The 22,576-nt window shown below is 55.5% G+C and overlaps 1 protein-coding gene across 4 annotated transcripts in view; it reads right to left on the reverse strand.

Annotated features, from left to right (window-relative positions):
* ints3 (integrator complex subunit 3) overlaps positions 1-22,576 on the reverse strand; it is a 274,531-nt gene that overhangs the window by 72,436 nt on the left and 179,519 nt on the right. For 3 of the 4 annotated variants that reach the window (XM_041179821.1, XM_041179823.1, XM_041179824.1), the window contains 5 exons: positions 12,774-12,880; positions 9,170-9,295; positions 7,745-7,874; positions 4,054-4,080; positions 2,579-2,633 (listed from right to left, as the gene is read on the reverse strand). In XM_041179821.1, the coding sequence (XP_041035755.1) occupies positions 2,579-2,633; positions 4,054-4,080; positions 7,745-7,874; positions 9,170-9,295; positions 12,774-12,880 (445 nt within the window). The remainder of the gene's footprint in view (positions 1-2,578; positions 2,634-4,053; positions 4,081-7,744; positions 7,875-9,169; positions 9,296-12,773; positions 12,881-22,576) is intronic. The other variant, XM_041179822.1, reaches the window with a different exon arrangement.

The raw sequence follows: 22,576 nt of genomic DNA on the forward strand, positions 1-22,576 counted from the left end.
TCAGGGGGAAAACTCTCCACTAGCTGGAGTCATACCTAGCACAAAGGAAGAAGATTATGGTTGTTGGAGGTCAGTCATCTCAGCTCCAGGACATCACTGCAGGAGTTCCTCAGGGTAGTGTCCTCGGCCCAACCACCTTCAGCTGCTTCATCAATAACCTTCCTTCCATCATAAGGTCAGAAGTGGGGATGTTGCTGATGATCGCACAATGTTCAGCACCACTTGTGACTCCTCAGATACTGAAGCAACTCGTGTCCAAATGCAGCAAGACCTGGACAATATTCAGGTTTGAGCTGACAAGTGGCAAGTAACATTCACGCCACACTAGTGTCAGGCAATGACCATCTCCAACAAGAGAGAATCTAACCATTGCTCCATGACATTCAATGGCATTACCATCACTGAATCCCCCACTATCAACACCCTAGGGGGTTAGCATTGATCAGAAACTGAATTGGTCTAGCCACATAAATACTGTGGCTACAAGAGGTCAGAGGCTAGAAATTCTGCGACGGGTAACTCACTTCCTGACTCCCCAAAGCCCGTCCACCAACTACAAGGCACAAGTCAGGAGTGTGATGGAATACTCCCCACTTGCCTGGATGAGTCCAGCTCCAACAACATTCAAAAAGCTCGACACCATCCAGGACAAAGCAACCCCGCTTGATCGGCACCACATCCACAAACATTCACTCCCTCCACCAGTGACGCACAGTAGCAGCAGTGTGTGTACCATCTACAAGATGCATTGCAGGAATTTACCAAGGCTCCTTCAACAGCACCTTCCAAACCCACAACCACTACCATCTAGAAGGATGAGGGCAGCAGACACATGGGAACACCACGACCTGAAGTTCCCCTCCAAGTCACTCACCACCCTAACTTGGAAACATATGAGCCGTTCCTTCACTGTCACTGGGTCAAATCCTGGAACTCCCTCCCTAACAGCACTGTGGGTGTACCTACACTACCTGGACTGCAGCGGTTCAAGGCGGCAGCTAACCACCACTTTCTCAAGGGACAACTAGGGATGGGCAATAAATGCTGGCCCAGCCAGTGACGCCCACATCCTGTAAATGAATAGAAAAAAGAATTCCACAGGCTAACGACGCTCTGAGAAAAAAATTCTCATCTTCATCTTAAAAGGGAGACATCTTACTCTTAAACTATGTCCCCTAGTTCTACACTCCCTTATAAGGACAATGACCACCCTCTCAAGTCTCCTCAGGGTCTTATACAATTCAATAAGATCACTTCTCAGTCTTCTCAACTCCAATGGGTAAAGCCCAACCTGTTCAACCTTTCTTCAAAAGATAACTCCTTAATTCCAGGGATCAGTTGAGTGAACCTTGTCTGAACTGCTTCCAGTGTAATTAAATCATTTATTAAGTAAGGAGTCCAAAACTGTACACAGTATTCCAGATGCAGTCTAAATGACTCCCTGTACGGCTGTAACAACACTTCACTACTTTCATACTCGATTCCCCTCGCAATAAACATCAACATCCCATTTGCCTTCCTAATCACTCGCTGCACCCGCATACCAACTTTTTGTGATTCATGTACCAGGACACCCAGATCCCTCTGTACCTCAGAGTTCTGCCACCTCTCTCCATTTAAATAACTTGCTGCTTTTTTTATCCTTCCTGCCAAAGTGGACAAGATCACGTTTTCCCACGTTATGCTCCATCTGCCAAATTTTTGCCCCCCTCACTTCATCTACCTAAATCCATTTGTAGACTCTTTACACCCTCTTGACAACTTACTTTCTTGCCCATCTTTGCGTCATCAGCAAAATTAGCAACCATATATTCAGTGCCTTGGTCCAAGTCCCGGATATAGACCAATACAGACCGAACAATCTGCCAATTTCACCCTGCCGTACTGGGCCACAGAGCCAAACTGCGGCAGGCCAGACCTCACCAGGGCTCACCCACCCGTGTCACAGCAGGGGGCCAATCAGTGGGCTCATCTAGATAGCCAATCCAGGCACAGGATGGTGCATGGACCAATCAAGCACACATGCCAACAACTCTTCAATAAGATCCTGGACTGTCTTGACAAGGTGGATGTGGAAAGATTGTTTCCTCTTGTGGGTGAGTCCAGTTCGAGGGGCCACAGTTTTAAAACCTTTTAGGACAGAGATGAGGGGAAATTTTCTCTCTCTCAGAGGGGTGTGTGTAACTTTGGAACACTCTGCCTCAGAAGGCAGTGGAGGCTGAAGATTTTTAAGGCCGAGGGAGACAGATTCTTGTTAGGCAAGGGAACCAGAGGTGTACTGGGGGTAGATGGGAATGTACAACTCGAAACACAAACAGATCAGCCATGATCTTACTGAAAGGTGGAGCAGGCTCGGGGGGGCAAAATGGTCCACTCTTGCCCCTGTTTCGTACGTTTGTAACTCAAAAATGTTGGTGTGCGTAAAAGAGAACCCTCAAATTTTTGCCTAAAAATTGATCTTAAAAATTCGATGTTGACACAGGTACATACAGTAACTGGAAACTCTCTAACAGCCGTAAAGGTCTCCGATTCCAACACTTTGAGAAGATGGTACTGTGCCAATGCATCGACTACTTACCTCCAATATCATATCCACAATTTCCTGCATAAGTTCGCATTGAATCTCTGTATCACTGGGAGGGAGGGAGAAAAAAAAAGCACAAATGTAAACCACACAAGCGTTCAAGTCTGAGGTTGCTTAACACAAGGCAGCATGGCGCAGAGCCCTGTATTAAAGGAGAATCTCAAAACCCTACACCACCCCCCCACCCCCAGGTCGGAATGACCCCTTCCCCTGGTTCGGATCTCAGCTGAATTCCGAATTTCACTTGCAGCATGTGAAAGTCAGGGCAGAGCCAGCAATGTCTGCACTCACCCTTTCCAGTGGCTACCTCTTCCACAAGCCTGGCTACAGCAGTATTTCCAAAGACAAAGTGTGTGCGAAAGCAGAACGAACCAGTGGTCCTTTGCTGAGCACAATCACTTCTTGCTTTTTAACCTCCAACTTATGCCCCAACTCTCCTGACAACGCTGGGCTAAAACTCCCCGTGGGAGTGGTGGGTGGGGGGGGACAGGCATCTCGGCCTCCAGCACCTGATCCAAAAACGTGCTGGGCTGAGAACAACGATAGACTGTTCGCCTGTGAGTGCATCACACCCGAGTCCCACCTGGCCTCTCTTGGCACTGGCAGGTACGATCGGCAGCAGGGATGCTGACTGCTGCTTTGGGCTCTTCCATTCCAAGGGGTCCTGAGGCTAACCGCAGAGCCAAGGCCCACCCCAAGGGGAGGTCAAGCAGCCCAGCGCAAACTGGGGATGTGCCCTGCGCTCTGTATCGGAATGGGGAGACCCCTCTCTTGGCTTTCACTGTTTTCTTTCTTCCCCCCTGCCCCCCCCACAACCCCCCCAATTGTTCAACAATCAAATCCAGGCAAGCTATCGCGACAGTCACAACAGTTAAACTTGTGCTCCGCACATTGTACAGGAGAATCTGGGCTAGATGCTAATCAAGAAACTCAGACACTGTATTTATGAGAATAGCAGGTACCTAGGATTAAGCTGCAGACTGGAATCTAATTACGGGGGGGCGGGGAGTGAGGGGTGGGGGTCAGAAAGCACTTCAAACTGCCAAGTGCACATCTCCGGTGCCAAGGTAGCTGCAGAATATTCGGCACAGGGGGGGCGGAGAGACCCGAGAAAGGGCTCCCAGGGGCAGATTTTCCTCCTTTTCCAAAACCTGGCCGATGTTAAGCCTCGCCGAGGGGCAATCGCTGAGGCTGATTACAGAATTATTACTGGCTGGAATGGCGTTCATCCACAATCCACGTCTGAGCACAGATTCTCTTGCCCCCTCAGTCCCGCGCGCTCCATTCTGTTCTGCTCTGGGGGGGGGGGGGGGGGGGGGGGGGGCGGGGGGGGGTGGTGGGCGCGACCTGTTATTCCAGGGCTGGGGAGTGGTGGGGGTTGGGGTGTGGTGTGGTTTCACAGGCCTCAGGTTAACTGTACAGCACAAGAGAAACAGACTACCAATTGAATGGCAATAAAAGGTGCTTACGTGTGGTAGTTGTCATGGTCTTCCACTCTGTGGGGAGGGAAGGAGGGTGGGTTGGGGGGTGGTGGGGTTGGGTGGGTGGGGGTGGGGGTGGGGGGGTGGGGGGGAGGAGAAAAAGATTAGGCGTCACCATCCAAGCCAACAAACCGGGTGATGCCAGCCTCACCCATGACATCAACAAACCTGCAACACCCTGCCTGCTCCCTCACCTTCAACCCGGCGCTGTCGCCAGGGTCTGGGTTTTCAGCCGGGGCTCCTCCTCCTGTTGGCCCTGGCCGACACAGAGGCTGCAGGCCTGGCTAGCCGGCTGCACACCTCGCCCGCTGCCCGTGGGATCCTGCTGTGCGCGGCTGTCTCTGATGGCAAAGCAGCCACTGCACATCAAGGTAATTCCCTGGAACCCCTTGTCCGGTTTCAGCAAGGTTTGGGGGTGGCGGGGGGGGGGTGGGTGCTCAAAATGGCGAAAAGGCTTTGGGCACAGTCGCACAGAAAGGAACTGTTTCCGCTGGAAAGAAGGTCAGTAACCAGGGGACCCATGGTTCAAGGCCGCCAGGGACGCACTATAAATACTGGCCTCGCCGGAGACACCTACAATCCACAAACGAATTAAAAACAAAATCGGGGCGTAGGCGAAGAGCGTTTCTCTCTAGGCAGAGAGTCATCACAATCCGGAATGTTCCATCTGAAAGGACGACAGAAGCAAACTCGATCGCAACTTTCCAACGGGGAAATCGGGGTAAATTTACAGGGGCAATGGAGAAAGGGCCGGGGTGGGAGTGGAACTAATTGGGCGGCTCTTTCGAAGGGCCTGCACAGGCACGATGGGCTGAATGGCAGCTTGTGGATGAATACGAGACATTGCTGAGGCCTGGTACAGTGCTCTCTAAACACAAGGCCTTCCTCCGGAGTGGGCAATGGTGGACATGTTAAGCCTCCACTCACACGGTCAATCGTTGGGAGCCTTTTGAAACTTGGGCCATGCTTTGGAGAGGGAGCATGCTGAGTGGCATGACAGACAGAGTCGCTTGCTTAAGGCAGATGCAAAAAAAAAACTTTATTCATAGTCGGAACTGCCTAATGGCTGGGGCGTGCTGCCCAGAAGAGTGACTGAAACCAGGGCGTTGGGTGCTGAAATGGGAAGGTGGTAAGGGAGCAGGATTTCAAATAGGCCAAAGTACCTCCTTCATCCAAACTTCTCTTGTGATTGGAACAGCACAAGGGAAGCATTGATGGGTTATAAGCGAGGAATTAAAACGAGGTATGACCCAAGCAGCTCTCTGCACATAAGCATATTGGCACAAGCGCCACTTTTCCAGTTATACATCGGTACCAACGTGTTAAACAAAATCCCAGTGACACCACCATGGTTAATAGCGAGTTATTCTCAGTTGTAACTGATGACCAGAGATACTCTCACCCACAGTAACCAGTGCCTCACCGTGCTACATGCAGGTTTTAAAATAAATCTGGTTTTTAGACCTGTATTTTCCCTCCATCATGGACGCACAGTGGCAGCAGCGTGTGTACCATCTACAAGATGTACTGCAGCAAGTCTCCTTCGACAGCACCTTCCAAACCCACAACCTCTACCACCTAGAAGGAGAAGGGCAGCAGACACATGGGGAACATGGGGAAGTTCCCCTCCAAGCCACTCACCATCCTGACTTGGAAATATATCAGCTATTCCTTCACTTGGGTCAAAATCCGGGAGCTCCCTCTGTAGCAGCACTGTGGGTGTACCTACAACACAGGGACTGCAGCAGTTCAAGAAGGCAGCTCACACCACTTTCTCGAGGGGTATTAGGGATGGGCAATAAATGCGATGCCCACATCCTGTTTATGAATTCTTTAAAAAAAAAATAGCTGAAACCAATTTCTCGAAGAAAAGTGAGGTTCTCGAGGCATTAACAACTCGCTCAGCGGATAGCACACCCACATCTAGTCAGCCGACTGTGGGTTCAAGTCCCACTCCAGAGACCTGAGCACAAAATCCAGGCCAATACGCCCTGTGCAGTACTGAGGGAGCGCTGCATTGTTGGAGGTGCCGTCTTGTGGATGAGATGTTAAACTGAGGCTGCGTCTGCCCCCTCGAGCAGGTGTATAAGATCCCATGGGCTGCGTTTCGGAGAGGAAGGGAGTTCTCCTCAGTGTCCTGGGGATATTTACCCCTCAACCAACCACACACACAAAAAAAGAGAGATGATCTGGTCATTGCAGCTCATGGGAGGTTGCTGCGTATTAATTGACAGGCTCTTGTGGGATGTATGTTTCACATTCCCCACGAACCTGATTGCTGGTGAGATCTGCACACGATGGCTTAAAACAACTTTCAGTTCTACTGAACAGGGGACGTAGTGTGAAGCAGGCCCAGAGTGAGGCTGAGGGGGCTGAAGGGATGAGGAGGTCACACGTGTGCATGTCTTAAGGATCTGGGACATGCTGTTTGATCACCGTTGATCGTAACAAACTGATCAAAGGGCGAAACTGGGCCATATAACCATGGTAACAGAATCACGGAGAGAGATTGAAGACATGGGTCTATCTCCATGTTACCTGAAGTCTGCTCCGTGTGACATCTGATGTTGTTTAGTGTTAGAATGCAAGAAATGCAGCATCATAAGGTAGAACTGACATAGGCGGTTTGAGCAAACCATTGATAAAAACAAAAAAACTGCGGATGCTGGAAATCCAAAACAAAAACAGAATTACCTGGAAAAACTCAGCAGGTCTGGCAGCATCGGCGGAGAAGAAAAGAGTTGAACTCAAGTTCTGTCGAAGGGTCATGAGGACTCGAAACGTCAACTCTTTTCTTCTCCGCCGATGCTGCCAGACCTGCTGAGTTTTTCCAGGTAATTCTGTTTTTGTTTTGAGCAAACCATTGTCTGCTGTAGTCACATTGCAACCGAGAGTTGCTGTACCCGAGCTCTTATAGAGAACTGTCAAGGAATCTTATCATTATACTGGAGCTGTGCTGCACAATGTGACCGACTGCTAAATTCAGATTGGGTAACATGAGCTCGTTAAAAAAAAAAACGAAGATCTGATTCTGCAGTTGTTCTAGGCGATGTCTATCCTTAAAAGTAACGAGACAAACACGGAACAGGATGCAGTCCATGACTTTGTTTCCTGCAACCGGGGCTACACTTCAAAAAAATAAAAATGTGCTTTACTGGCTGTAAAGTACTGTTGAGATGCCCTGAGGATGGGAAAGGCGCTATTTCTTTGTAACCCTCCCCTTCCCCTCCCCTGAAAATGCCAATCTCGCTGAGCGCCGGCAGCCTCAAGGGTAACCATTCTCTGAGCGCTGGAGCAGGACCAGCGAACAGCAGCAGGCCATTTGATTGGGAGCGGGGCCCCAGGGCCCAGTCGAACAGAGTCCTCCTGGGCACGCGTCCCAGCACAGGCCGCTGGGTTGTCAGCCACCGGAAGCAGGAACAGCGCCCGGTTTTAACCCTCCCAAAGCCGAGGGCAATAGCAGCGTCTCCACGACTGGATGAGCGGCAGGTGGGGTATGAAGGACTGAACATGTTTAAAAAAAAAATCACAACTTCAACACAAACAGCGAGAGGAAAGGAAGAACTGAACTAAGAGGAACCTGACAATTCAGCCTATCCACCTCAAACACTACAGAATTATTCATATATTATTTCTTAAAAATGAAGAAATGGAACACTAGCTCCTTTTATCTCCATACCTTCCTTTCTGAATAAGTAACACTTTTTCCTTCAGCGCCTCGTCCAATTGGTCCAAGTAGGGTGTGATGTCAACAGGCTCCTCAACTATGGCTTCCTTTATGGGATGAAATCGAAATTCACGTTTTTTTCCTATAAAAAGGAAGAAGAGATCTTAAAGAACCAGTCTAAATCAAACCCCATCCCCCAACCCAATCGAAACCTGATCAATGACCCAGTCTGATCCCACCTCCTCCCGAACATATACCACTGTTCCACGCCACCTTTGGTGGGTCTGCCCTGTGAGTGGGACAGGATATGCCCAAAAGTACCTGGATCTGCACCTGAAGTGCTGTAAGCTGCAGGGCTATGGGCCGGGTGCAGGAAGGTGGGATCGGAAAGGGTGTCCTCGGGCTGGCATGGATAAGATGGGCCAAACGGCCTCCTTCTGTGCTGTAACTTTTCTATGGGCAGCAATGGAGGGTTCTTGGCCTGTAAAATGTGATGCGGTGAGTATGACTATGTCAGGCGGTCACTTGACTAGTCTGTGGGATGGCTCTTCCAATTTTGACACAAGTGTCTAGCGGCTCGTGAAGAGGACTGTGCAGGATCGACTGGTCAGAGTGTGCCTTTGGTGTTTCCGGGTGCCTGGGTCGATGCCGGCCTTATCTGTCTGGTTTTACTTTTGTTAGGCTTTTCCATGGTAGTCCAATACAACCGAGTGGCTTTCAACCACATTGCTGTCTGATAGTTCTGAAATCACAGATCGGGAAAGGCCGGCCATTTTCTATTCTTAAAGGACATTAATGGCCCAATGGGTCTTTGTGGCAATCCATACTTTCATGGTCATCATTTTGCTTTTTATTCCATTTTGATTTCATTAATTCAATCTAAATTCAGCCCAGCTGCTGTGGTGGGATTTGACCTCATGTCTCCCGAGAATTAATCCAAGCCTCGGCGTTACTCATCCAGTAACGTTACCACTCTGCTACTGCTCCTATACCTTGGGCGTTGGGAGAGTGTTTCCCCTGGCTGGGGAGTTCTAAACTAGGAGAATAGAGTCTCAGCATTTGGGGATCGGCCAGTTAGGGCTGAGATGAGGAGAATTTTTTATCTCACTCGGAGGGTTTTGAATTCTTTATCCCAAAAGTGCTGTGGATGATCAGTCATTGAGGATAGTCAAGGCTGAGGCTGATAGAAGTTGGGACACTAAGGGAAACTAGGAACATGGGGAAATGGTGAGGTAAGATAATAGCCATGATCTTAGTCAATAGTGGAGTCGAGTCAAGGGGTTAAACAGCTACTCCTGCTCCTATTTCTTATAAACTCATTATCCAAGCTTCATGAGGGTAACACTGTAACCGTACAACACATGGGCTAGAGGGTCCCCCAAACTCACCCCTCCTTCAAGCCAAGTTAAGGCACCCAGAGGATCCCGTCTCGCTCACCTTTATTGTTCAGCTCTTCCTCATCATCGCTAAAGGCAGCGTCCGCATTGTCATAACAATTCTCTTCCCGCTCTTTGTCAGTTACATGATTATCCATATCAATGGCAACAGATTCTTCAATTTTAACTAGCAAGAAAGGAAGTTAATTTTTTTTATATTAAAAATTTGAGATAAAATTTTTCTGAAAATCACTCATAGCCAGAAGGGAACAACACACCATCAGTACGAGAGCCGAGTACTCGATATTAGCTGCGGAGTAAATTTCGTTCAGCCCCCGAGCCAACTGGTCAGCCGCCCTGTGACCTTTCAGAGCTCAGGAGGTTAAGGGCAGTTCCGCGGGAGGGGCCTCAGCCTGAGCGTTTCCCAAATGTAATTTGTATTGGGAGCCACACTGGAGCTAAATTGACAAACTTATTCGGGCTATGTCCCCTGCCAGTGTCTTGTCAGCTCATCCGGAATCTGGTTACAGAAGATTCAGAGTTTCTTCAACTATAATCGGTCAAAGCGCAACAGGTTCTGTGGGACAAATAGGAAAGCAGCGGGGCACCAGGACAAGGAAACAAGTGACGGGGACAGCGTCAACCATAAGTGATGATTAATGCATGACTTCAGTGACTAGTGCGATAAACAGAGGCAACAACCATGGCATTGAGTGGCTGCTTATGTAAATAAGATACAATAGAAAAGCAAAATAGTGTCTATGATGGAAATACTCAGCAGGTCGGGCAGGGTCTGCGGAAGGAGGAGCAGTTAAGCTTACAGGTCAATGGCCTTTCATCAGAAGGCATCGCCTGACCTGCTGAGTCTTCCCAGCATTTTCTGATTGTCTGCCAATGACCTCTTCTTGAAAAGATCAGAAATGGAATAGATGATGTAGCCTCATCTGCGAAATGTGTCTCTGCAGCAGGCAAACTGAGGTGTATGAAGGACGATTATCCAGGGATAGTTGAAGAGTGAAACCCAGAGCTAATCTGTGGCCTCGATATATTAATCACATGTGCTGTATATGATTAAAGTCTACATAGAATTGCACAGCTCAGAAAAAGACCATTCAGCCCAACAGGTCGACCCTGGCATTTCTGCTGCACATTAACCTCTCCCATTTTACTTCAACTCAGCTATTCCTTTGGTCCTCAGGTAATTAGCTGTGTACTCCATCAGGTTTCTCTCTTGCTTGCTCATGTCAGCTGTTGTGCATTGGCTCTCCCACGTCAGAGCCCCTAGGACAGGGGCTCACACCACACTCCAGAGACTTGAGCACAAAAATCCAGGCCATTACCGCAGGAGCGCACTGTCGGACACACTGTCTCCCTTCTGAGGCATTAAACTGAGGCCTCGTCTGCCCCCCTTCAGGTGAATGTAAAAGATCCCATGGCTACTATTTCTCAGGAGAGTGGGGGAGTGCTTCCCTGCAAACTGGGCCGGGATTTATCCCTCAACCAACACTGAAACAGCTCATTGTCACATTGCTGGTTGCGGGAGCTTGCTGTGCACGCACCGGCTGCTGCTGCGGTTCCCTGCAACAGCGATGACGCTTTGAAAGAAGTGCTCATTGGCCGTAGGAGTTCTTCGGGACATCCTGAGGTTGAGAAAGGCTCTATTGGAAAGCGAGTCTTTTAATCAAAGCTTGATGTAGTGAAGCAGAGGAGGGAGGGAGGTTAACCAAGAATCGGCTCAACAGAATGAGGTGCCTACAGGAGAGGGCAGGAAAGGCAGGAAAACAGGCGTGGGACCTTCTCACTGGGGCCACAGTTTAGCTCCCCAAATGTCAGGGGCCAGTAAGTAACCTTGATGTCCAGCTCCAAAAAGGTCATTCATTTGATTCTTTTGTCTCCTCAGTTCCCGTCCAGGAAGAAACGCTCATGATTGAAAACAGCACAAGAACACCAGCTTGCATTCCTGCTCGGACTTCGCAAGAGAGCTTAGCGATGGGCTCAAAAGCGATGGAACCAGAGGGGAGGAGGAGAAATAAACATTTCAAAGCGAAATGTCAAACGACGCAGAGGAAGACAAGGTCTTGGCAGTCAAACATGACAGCAACAGAAAAGGCTGTATCTGGATGCTGATAAATCTGCTAGGGTACCCATGGCCGCAATAAAGCACCGCATAACAGCAGTGCTCAACATTGTGAAACCTGTGATAACACATGAAACCCACAATTAAATCACACGCATAGCTGCAGGGAGAGGTAGAGCATTTCCCATTGCTCGCAAATGGTCTTCCTCCTCCTGAAACGCACTGTCATTAGAAAGAGACATTTGCATTTCTATAGCATCTTACAAGACCTCAGGACATCCCAAAGTGCTTAGCAGCCAACGGAATGTTTGCCATAAAGTAGGGAATGTGGCAGCCAATTCCCTCAGGGTTTGCACTCTCACCTTGTTCCCATCACCTGCCTGTCTGAATTCAAGCAACACAACGTCACCCATTTCAGTCATGGTGCAGTGGGTGGCTCTCTCACCGTTGACTCAGAAGGTCAACGGTTCAAATCTCGTTCCGGAACTGAGCGTCAAATCCTAGGCTCACACTCCCAGAGTGCCACCAAGGGAATGCCACAGCGTCAGAGGGTCAGTACTGAGGCAGCGGCGCACTGTCGGGGAGTCAGTACCGAGGGAGTGCCGCACTGTCGCGGGGTCAGTACCAAGGGAGCACCGCACTGTCGGGGGGTCAGTACCAATGGAGTGCCGCACTGTCGGAGGGTCAGTACCGAGGGAGCGCCTCACTGTTGGGGGGTCAGTACCTAGGGAGCGCCTCACTGTCGGAAGGTCAGTACCGGGGGAGCGCCTCACTGTCAGAGGGTCAGTACCGAGGGAGCACCTCACTGTTGGGGGGTCAGTACCGAAGGAGTGGCACATTGTCGGGGGGTCAGTACTGAGGGACCACTGCACTGTCGGGGGGTCAGTACTGAGGGAGCGCCGCACTGTCGGGGGGTCAGTACTGAGGGAGCACTGCACTGTCGGGGGGTCAGTACCGAAGGAGTGCCGCACTGTCAGGGGGGTCAGTACTGAGGGAGCGCCGCACTGTCGGAGGGTCAGTACCGAAGGAGTGCCGCACTGTCGGGGGGTCGGTACTGAGAGAGTGGCACACTGTCGGGGGGTCAGTACCGAAGGAGCGCCGCACTGTCAGGGGGTCAGTACTGAGGGAGTGGCACACTGTCGGGGGGTCAGTACTGAGGGAGCGCCGCACTGTCAGGGGAGTCAGTACAGAGGGAGCAGCGCACTGTCAGGGGGGTCAGTATCGAAGGAGCGCCGCACTGTCAGGGGGGTCAGTACCGAAGGAGCGCCGCACTGTCAGGGGGGTCAGTACTGAAGGAGCGCCGCTCTGTCTCTCAGGTCCCACATCCTCCGTTTTGAAGAAGAACTGGTCAGTTCTCCCTGGTGCCAATATTTATCCTTCAGCTAGTGTCACTAAAATGGATAACCTGGGTCATTATCTCAGTACTGTTTGTGGGAGCTTGCTGTGTGCCAACTGGCTGCTGAGTTTTAACGATGTCCGACTTGCTTATTACTTCATTACAGGAAAGCACTTTGCGATGTGCCATGCTTGAGGAGGATCCCTAGATTAACAAAGATTTTTTTCTCATCTCTGAAACGAGGTCAATTACCTTCCACTGGCGGCGAGGGTGAACTACAGAATTCCGGAAACTTCTCCCGTATCATTGCGCGCAGCTCTTTGTCCAGTTTCGGGTTATCGAACAGAGGTGCCAAGGGCCTGAGAGCCGAGACAGAGAGAGACAGAGAGCGAGAGAGAGGTCATCATGAGGTTGTTTCAAAAAACAAAATGACACAGCCAAGCGGCCAGTCAGAGCGACCAAAGGTCAGATAGGGTTGTGTTTAATGTTTCACTGAGGTCCCTTCATCAGAAGCTGCCATTAATGTTAACCTTTCTTTGCTCTTTCACAGACTGCCAGGGCCAACATTGCACTGGTAATCCTTCCTCACAGAGAGACTGGCAGGAGTTTGGAACACTCTTCCACAACAACAACTGCTGCTGCTCTCGCTCAACTGCGAACGTTAAAACGGAGATTGACAGATTTTAGCGGTTGTTTGTGTTACGGGTATGGGGCAAAGGCTGGTGAGTGGAGCTAAGTCACAGGTCAGCCACAATGGTGTCAAATAATGGAACAGGCTGGCAGGGGGATGGGGCTTCTAAATAACCTACTCCTGTTCCCATTTTCAGAGCTTACTCGTTAAGTCAAAGAACGCACAGCAAGATCCAGTCGAATCATTAATTAACACAGCACTGAAAGGGGTTATTCGGCCCATCGCACCTGTGCCAGCTCTTCAGTAGAGCTATCCCATTAATCCCGCTCGCCACTCTATCCCGGAAAATTTCTTCCCTTCTGGTATTTCTCCAATTCCCTCCCTTCATTCCCAGCTTTTCCCAAACAGGATGATCATTTTCCCTGCACGTTGTTGGAAAGCTCTGTTTGCGAATCAGGTCTCCTGCTGAACATATCCAAGACGATATTTACTTGCAGTTGGCTTCCTGTAAATGACAAGTGGTCATCTGGCCTGAAACGTTAACTCTGTCACCACAGGTGCTGAGTATTTTCAACACTTTTTACTTTTGCCCAGCTAGACTCGGGGCTGTATGTAAAGAGTCGACTTTAACCAGTATTTCCAGCACAGAAACAGGCCATTCGGTCCAACTGGTCAATGCTAGCATTCATGCTCCACGCCATCCTCCTCCCACTCCCCCTCTCCATCACTATCTCCTTCTATTTGTTTCTCCCTCGTGTGTTTATCCAACTTCCCCCTGAAATGAATCTCTCCTATTCACCTCGACCAGCCCCTGTGTTAGCAAGTTCCAGTCTCCCCGCTCTCTAGATAAAGACGTTTCTCCTGAATTCCCTACTCTCACATCACCCTATGCCTGGAGATCTATATTGAAGTGCTGCCGAAATGGGAGACAATCTTTCAAATGCCCCCATTGCTTCACCCCATTTCTTTATTACTATGCCTGTAATCTCCCTCTGACGTCTCTGCACTTCTCAGTGCTGTAGAGAAGGAAGTTCTAGGATTTTGACCCAGCAACAGTGCAGAAATGGCAGTGTGGTTCCAAGTCAGGATAATGTGTGGCTTGGAGGGGAACTTGCAGACAGTAATGTTTCCTTGCATCTGCTGCCCTTGTCCTTCTAGATGTTAGAGGTGGCAGTTTTGGAAGATACTGTCAAAGGAGCTTTGGTGAGGTGCTACAGTGCACCTTATATATGGTACACCCTGCTGCCACTGTGCATTGGTAGTGGAGGGAGTGGATGTGGTGCCAATCAAGCGGGCTACTTTGTCCTGGTAGGGGTTGAGCTTCTTGAATGTTGTGGGAGCTGCACTCATCCAGGCAAGTGGGGAGTATTCCATCACACTCCTGACTCGTGCCTTGTAGATAGCAGACAGGCTTTGGGGGGTCAGGAGGTGAGCTACTCTCCACAGAATTCCCAGCCTTTGACCTTCCTTGTAGCCACAGTATTTATATGGCTGGTCCAGTTCTGTTTCTGGTTGACAGTAACCCCCAGGATGTTGATAATGGGAGATTCAGCAATGGTAATGCCATTGAACGTCTAGGGGCAATGGTTAGATTCTCTCTTGTTGGAGATGGTCATTGCCTGGCACTTGTGTGGTGCAAAAGTTACTTTCCACTTATCAGCCCAAGCCTGAGTGTTATCCGGGTCTTGTTGCATTTGGACATGGACTGCTTCAGTGCCTGAGGAGTGACTGTGAACAATCTGAGGATCTCACAGCCTTAAAGTACTGGCTTGCTGGAAACATTTCACACTGTTCATGCAACTCGTTTATCATGGCAAAACCTAGTTTCAAAACTGCAGTAAATCAGTGGCATTTACAGATAAGTCTATAATGTTATTGGAAATTATTTTTTTAATTGGAATTGTAGCAGGGTCTGTCTCTATGTGTGGCTTAATTGGATTAAAGCCAGCTAGTCTGGATGCTTTGCTGTGCAGCAGTTTTGAAATGCTAATTAGATAAACATAAGGAAGTTAAAAGGTAAAGTGCAATTTGCATTTATTGAATAAAGCATTCAAGAGTGGGAGTAAAATCCTGTACCTAGCTGGGAGCCGCCAAGCAATGTGTTTATATTACTAATAAAATTAGTGGGGTGAAAATGTTATTGTTAGAAGATGTGATGTTAAAAACCTAGGATACCATGAAAAATTCACATTCAAAGGGGAAACTCGGTATAAACAGAAAGGAGTGTGTGTGTGTAGGTCAGAGGCATTTAAGACCTAACCAGCCTGTAAGCCGACAACTGTGTTTGCAAAGGAACCAAATTGCAAGGGAACTCATTTTGAATTCGTAAGGTCAAATGTGCTTTGCCTGGTGTCTGTTTAAAGTCTATGGGTTCCTGCTGCCTTAATGAAGATTTACCTGGGAGTGATTAATCTGGCGATTTGTTTATAGGTTATTATGTTAGTAATTTGTAGACATGTGTATGTGTTTAATTTGTTGTTAAATTAATAAATGTTTAATCTAATTTTATATAAAAAACTTTTGAGGCTCGGTGGTCTTATTCCTGAATTCAGAGCAGCATCTCAAACATGTCAATTGAAACTATAGGTTATGACAGTTGTTCAAGTCCCCCTGGGATTTAAATAACTCAGCCTTTACCAACTGCTGTGTCATAACTTCTCTGAGGAAAGCTCTTGGATATCATCTTCCAGTTTCTCGCTCTCTCCCTGTCGGCTTCCCAGCCTCTCCCTCCCTTTCCTCGCTCCATCAGTCTCTCTCCCTCCCCCCCATCACTCTCTCTCCCTCCCCCCGTCACTCTCTCTACCTCCCCCCGTCACTCTCTCTCCCCGCCCCCCGTCACTCTCTCTCCCTCCCCCCGTCACTCTCTCTCCCCGCCCCCCGTCACTCTCTCTCCCCGCCCCCCGTCACTCTCTCTCCCCGCCCCCCGTCACTCTCTCTCCCTCCCCCCCGTCACTCTCTCTCCCTGCCCCCCGTCACTCTCTCTCCCTCCCCCCCGTCACTCTCTCTCCCCGCCCCCCGTCACTCTCTCTCCCCGCCCCCCGTCACTCTCTCTCCCCGCCCCCCGTCACTCTCTCTCCCTCCCCCCCGTCACTCTCTCTCCCCGCCCCCCGTCACTCTCTCTCCCCGCCCCCCGTCACTCTCTCTCCCCGCCCCCCGTCACTCTCTCTCCCCGCCCCCCGTCACTCTCTCTCCCTCCCCCCCGTCACTCTCTCTCCCTCCCCCCCGTCACTCTCTCTCCCCGCCCCCCGTCACTCTCTCTCCCCGCCCCCCGTCACTCTCTCTCCCCGCCCCCCGTCACTCTCTCTCCCCGCCCCCCCGTCACTCTCTCTCCCTCCCCCCGTCACTCTCTCTCCCTGCCCCCCGTCACTCTCTCTCCCTCCCCCCGTCACTCTCTCTCCCTCCCCCCGTCACTCTCTCTCCCCGTCCCCCGTCACTCTCTCTCCCTCCCCCCGTCACTCTCTCTCCCTCCCCCCGTCACTCTCTCTCCCTCCCCCCCGTCACTCTCTCTCCCCGCCCCCCGTCACTCTCTCTCCCTCCCCCCGTCACTCTCTCTCCCCGCCCCCCGTCACTCTCTCTCCCTCCCCCCGTCACTCTCTCTCCCTCCCCCGTCACTCTCTCTCCCTCCCCCCGTCACTCTCTCTCCCTCCCCCCCGTCACTCTCTCTCCCCGCCCCCCGTCACTCTCTCTCCCTCCCCCCGTCACTCTCTCTCCCTCCCCCCCGTCACTCTCTCTCCCCGCCCCCCGTCACTCTCTCTCCCTCCCCCCCGTCACTCTCTCTCCCCGCCCCCCGTCACTCTCTCTCCCTCCCCCCCGTCACTCTCTCTCCCTCCCCCCCGTCACTCTCTCTCCCTCCCCCCGTCACTCTCTCTCCCCGCCCCCCGTCACTCTCTCTCCCCGCCCCCGTCACTCTCTCTCCCTCCCCCCGTCACTCTCTCTCCCTCCCCCCGTCACTCTCTCTCCCTCCCCCCCGTCACTCTCTCTCCCTCCCCCCCGTCACTCTCTCCCCCCGCCCCCCGTCACTCTCTCTCCCCGCCCCCCGTCACTCTCTCTCCCCGACCCCGTCACTCTCTCTCCCTCCCCCCGTCACTCTCTCTCCTCCCCCCGTCACTCTCTCTCCCTCCCCCCGTCACTCTCTCTCCCTCCCCCCCATCACTCTCTCTCCCTCCCCCCGTCACTCTCTCTCCCCGCCCCCCGTCACTCTCTCTCCCCGCCCCCCGTCACTCTCTCTCCCCGCCCCCCGCGTCACTCTCTCTCCCTCCCCCCGTCACTCTCTCTCCCCGCCCCCCGTCACTCTCTCTCCCTCCCCCCGTCACTCTCTCTCCCCGCCCCCCGTCACTCTCTCTCCCCGCCCCCGTCACTCTCTCTCCCCGCCCCCCGTCACTCTCTCTCCCCGCCCCCCGTCACTCTCTCTCCCCGCCCCCCGTCACTCTCTCTCCCTCCCCCCGTCACTTTCTCTCCCCGCCCCCCGTCACTCTCTCTCCCTCCCCCCGTCACTCTCTCTCCCTCCCCCCCGTCACTCTCTCTCCCTCCCCCCGTCACTCTCTCTCCCTCCCCCCGTCACTCTCTCTCCCTCCCCCCCGTCACTCTCTCTCCCTCCCCCCGTCACTCTCTCTCCCCGCCCCCCGTCACTCTCTCTCCCCGCCCCCCGTCACTCTCTCTCCCCGCCCCCCGTCACTCTCTCTCCCTCCCCCCGTCACTCTCTCTCCCTCCCCCCGTCACTCTCTCTCCCTCCCCCCGTCACTCTCTCTCCCTCCCCCCGTCACTCTCTCTCCCCGCCCCCCGTCACTCTCTCTCCCTCCCCCCGTCACTCTCTCTCCCTCCCCCCGTCACTCTCTCTCCCCGCCCCCCGTCACTCTCTCTCCCTCCCCCCGTCACTCTCTCTCCTTCCCCCGTCACTCTCTCTCCCTCCCCCCCCTCACTCTCTCTCCCCGCCCCCCGTCACTCTCTCTCCCTCCCCCCCGTCACTCTCTCTCCCCGCCCCCCGTCACTCTCTCTCCCCGCCCCCCGTCACTCTCTCTCCCTCCCCCCGTCACTCTCTCTCCCTCCCCCCCGTCACTCTCTCTCCCCGCCCCCCGTCACTCTCTCTCCCCGCCCCCCGCGTCACTCTCTCTCCCTCCCCCCCGTCACTCTCTCTCCCCGCCCCCCGTCACTCTCTCTCCCTCCCCCCGTCACTCTCTCTCCCCGCCCCCCGTCACTCTCTCTCCCCGCCCCCGTCACTCTCTCTCCCCGCCCCCCGTCACTCTCTCTCCCCGCCCCCCGTCACTCTCTCTCCCTCCCCCCCGTCACTCTCTCTCCCTCCCCCCCGTCACTCTCTCTCCCTCCCCCCGTCACTCTCTCTCCCTCCCCGCGTCACTCTCTCTCCCCGCCCCCCGTCACTCTCTCTCCCTCCCCCCGTCACTCTCTCTCCCCGCCCCCCGTCACTCTCTCTCCCCGCCCCCCGTCACTCTCTCTCCCTCCCCCCCGTCACTCTCTCTCCCCGCCCCCCGTCACTCTCTCTCCCTCCCCCCCGTCACTCTCTCTCCCTCCCCCCGTCACTCTCTCTCCCCGCCCCCCGTCACTCTCTCTCCCTCCCCACGTCACTCTCTCTCCCCGCCCCCCGTCACTCTCTCTCCCTCCCCCCGTCACTCTCTCTCCCCGCCCCCCGTCACTCTCTCTCCCTCCCCCCGTCACTCTCTCTCCCTCCCCCCGTCACTCTCTCTCCCTCCCCCCGTCACTCTCTCTCCCTCCCCCCCGTCACTCTCTCTCCCCGCCCCCCGTCACTCTCTCTCCCTCCCCCCGTCACTCTCTCTCCTTCCCCCGTCACTCTCTCTCCCTCCCCCCCCTCACTCTCTCTCCCCGCCCCCCGTCACTCTCTCTCCCTCCCCCCGTCACTCTCTCTCCCTCCCCACCGTCACTCTCTCTCCCTCCCCCCGTCACTCTCTCTCCTTCCCCCCCGTCACTCTCTCTCCCCGCCCCCCGTCACTCTCTCTCCCCGCCCCCTGTCACTCTCTCTCCCTACCCCCCGCATCTCTCTCTCGCTCCCTCGCCCCGCGTCTCTCTCTCTCCCTCCCCCCCGTCACTCTCTCTCCCTCCCCCCCGTCACTCTCTCTCCCCGCCCCCCCGTCACTCTCTCTCCCTCCCCCCGTCACTCTCTCTCCCCGCCCCCCGTCACTCTCTCTCCCTCCCCCCCGTCACTCTCTCTCCCCGCCCCCCGCGTCACTCTCTCTCCCCGCCCCCCGTCACTCTCTCTCCCTCCCCCCGTCACTCTCTCTCCCTCCCCACCGTCACTCTCTCTCCCTCCCCCCGTCACTCTCTCTCCCCGCCCCCCGTCACTCTCTCTCCCCGCCCCCCGTCACTCTCTCTCCCTCCCCCCGTCACTCTCTCTCCCCGCCCCCCGTCACTCTCTCTCCCTCCCCCCGTCACTCTCTCTCCCTCCCCCCGTCACTCTCTCTCCCTCCCCCCCGTCACTCTCTCTCCCCGCCCCCCGTCACTCTCTCTCCCCGCCCCCCGTCACTCTCTCTCCCCTCCCCCCCGTCACTCTCTCTCCCTCCCCCCGTCACTCTCTCTCCCCGCCCCCCGTCACTCTCTCTCCCTCCCCCCGTCACTCTCTCTCCCTCCCCCCGTCACTCTCTCTCCCTCCCCCCCGTCACTCTCTCTCCCTCCCCCCCGTCACTCTCTCTCCCTCCCCCCCGTCACTCTCTCTCCCTCCCACCGTCACTCTCTCTCCCTTCCCCCGTCACTCTCTCTCCCCGCCCCCCGTCACTCTCTCTCCCTCCCCCCCGTCACTCTCTCTCCCCGCCCCCCGTCACTCTCTCTCCCTCCCCCCGTCACTCTCTCTCCCCCGCCCCCCGTCACTCTCTCTCCCCGCCCCCCGCGTCACTCTCTCCCCCCGCCCCCCGTCACTCTCTCTCCCTCCCCCCGTCACTCACTCTCCCTCCCCCCCGTCACTCTCTCTCCCCGCCCCCCGTCACTCTCTCTCCCTCCCCCCGTCACTCTCTCTCCCCCGCCCCCCGTCACTCTCTCTCCCTCCCCCCGTCACTCTCTCTCCCCGCCCCCCGTCACTCTCTCTCCCTCCCCCCCCGTCACTCTCTCTCCCCCGCCCCCCGTCACTCTCCCTCCCCCCCGTCACTCTCCCTCCCTCCCCCCGTCTCTCTCTCTCCCTCCCCCCGTCCCTCTCTCTCCCTCCCCTAGTCTCACTCTCTCTCCCTCCCCCCGTCTCTCCCCCTCCCTCCCCCCGTCTCTCTCTCTCCGTCCCGTCACTCTCTCTCCTTCCCCCCCGTCACTCTCTCTCCCCGCCCCCCGTCACTCTCTCTCCCTCCCCCCGTCACTCTCTCTCCCCGCCCCCCCGTCACTCTCTCTCCCCGCCCCCCGTCACTCTCTCTCCCTCCCCCCCGTCACTCTCTCTCCCCGCCCCCGTCACTCTCTCTCCCCGCCCCCCGTCACTCTCTCTCCCCGCCCCCCGTCACTCTCTCTCCCTCCCCCCGTCACTCTCTCTCCCGCCCCCCGTCACTCTCTCTCCCCGCCCCCCGTCACTCTCTCTCCCCGCCCCCCGTCACTCTCTCTCCCCGCCCCCCGTCACTCTCTCTCCCTCCCCCCGTCACTCTCTCTCCCTCCCCCCGTCACTCTCTCTCCCTCCCCCCCGTCACTCTCTCTCCCTCCCCCGTCACTCTCTCTTCCCTCCCCCCCGTCACTCTCTCTCCCCGCCCCCGTCACTCTCTCTCTCCCTCCCCCCGTCACTCTCTCTCCCGCCCCCCCGTCACTCTCTCTCCCTCCCCCCGTCACTCTCTCTCCCTCCCCCCGTCACTCTCTTCTCCCTCCCCCCCGTCTCTCTCTCTCCCTCCCCCGTCTCTCTCTCCCTCCCCCCCGTCTCTCTCTCTCCCTCCCCCCCGTCACTCTCTCTCCCCTCCCCCCGTCACTCTCTCTCCCTCCCCCCCGTCACTCTCTCTCCCCTCCCCCCGTCACTCTCATCTCCCCGCCCCCCCGTCACCTCTCTCTCCCTCCCCCCGTCACTCTCTCTCCCCGCACCCCCCGTCACTCTCCTCCCCCCGCCCCCCGTCACTCTCTCTCCCCGCCCCCCGTCACTCTCTCTCCCCGCCCCCCCGTCCACTCCTCTCCTCCCCGCCCCCCGCGTCACTCTCTCTCCTCCCCCCGTCACTCTCTCTCCCCGCCCCCGCGTCACTCTCTCTCCCCGCCCCCCCGTCACTCTCTCTCCCGCCCCCCGTCACTCTCTCTCCCCGCCCCCCCCGTCACTCTCTCTCCCCGGCCCCGCGTCACTCTCTCCTCCCCGCCCCCCGTCACTCTCTCTCCCTCCCCCCGTCTCTCTCTCTCCCGCCCCCCGTCACTCTCTCTCCCGCCCCCACGTCCCTCTCGTCACTCTCTCTCCCCCCCCCGTCACTCTCTCTCCCTCCCCCCGTCACTCTCTCTCCCCTCCCCCCGTCACTCTCTCTCCCTCCCCCCGCGTCTCTCTCTCCCTCCCCCCGCCTCTCTCTCACCCTCCCTACCGTCTCTCTCTCTCTCTCCCTCCCTACCCCCGTCTCTCTCTCTCCCTCCCCCCCGTCTCTCACTCTCTCCCTCCCCCCCGTCACTCTCTCTCCCTCCCCCCCGTCACTCTCTCTCCCTCCCCCCCGTCACTCTCTCTCCCTCCCCCCCGTCACTCTCTCTCCCTCCCCCCGTCACTCTCTCTCCCTCCCCCCCGTCACTCTCTCTCCCTCCCCCCCGTCACTCTCTCTCCCCGCCCCCCCGTCACTCTCTCTCCCCTCCCCCCGTCACTCTCTCTCCCTCCCCCCGTCACTCTCTCTCCCCGCCCCCCGTCACTCTCTCTCCCTCCCCCCGTCACTCTCTCTCCCCTCCCCCCGTCACTCTCTCTCCCTCCCCCGTCACTCTCTCTCCCTCCCCCCGTCACTCTCTCTCCCTCCCCCCCGTCACTCTCTCTCCCCGCCCCCCGTCACTCTCTCTCCCCGCCCCCCGTCACTCTCTCTCCCTCCCCCCCGTCACTCTCTCTCCCTCCCCACGTCACTCTCTCTCCCCGCCCCCCCGTCACTCTCTCTCCCTCCCCACGTCACTCTCTCTCCCCGCCCCCCCGTCACTCTCTCTCCCTCCCCCCGTCACTCTCTCTCCCGCCCCCCGCGTCACTCTCTCTCCCTCCCCCCCCGTCACTCTCTCTCCCCGCCCCCCCGTCACTCTCTCTCCCCGCCCCCCCGTCACTCTCTCTCCCTCCCCCCGTCACTCTCTCTCCCCGCCCCCCCGTCACTCTCTCTCCCTCCCCCCCGTCACTCTCTCTCCCCGCCCCCCGTCACTCTCTCTCCCTCCCCCCCATCACTCTCTCTCCCTCCCCCCCGTCACTCTCTCCCCCCGCCCCCCGCGTCACTCTCTCCCCCCGCCCCCCGTCACTCTCTCTCCCTCCCCCCGTCACTCTCTCTCCCCGCCCCCCCGTCACTCTCTCCCC

The sequence above is a fragment of the Carcharodon carcharias genome, chromosome 36 (genome assembly GCF_017639515.1).
Source record: "Carcharodon carcharias isolate sCarCar2 chromosome 36, sCarCar2.pri, whole genome shotgun sequence".
In the NCBI taxonomy this organism is placed as follows: domain Eukaryota; kingdom Metazoa; phylum Chordata; class Chondrichthyes; order Lamniformes; family Lamnidae; genus Carcharodon; species Carcharodon carcharias.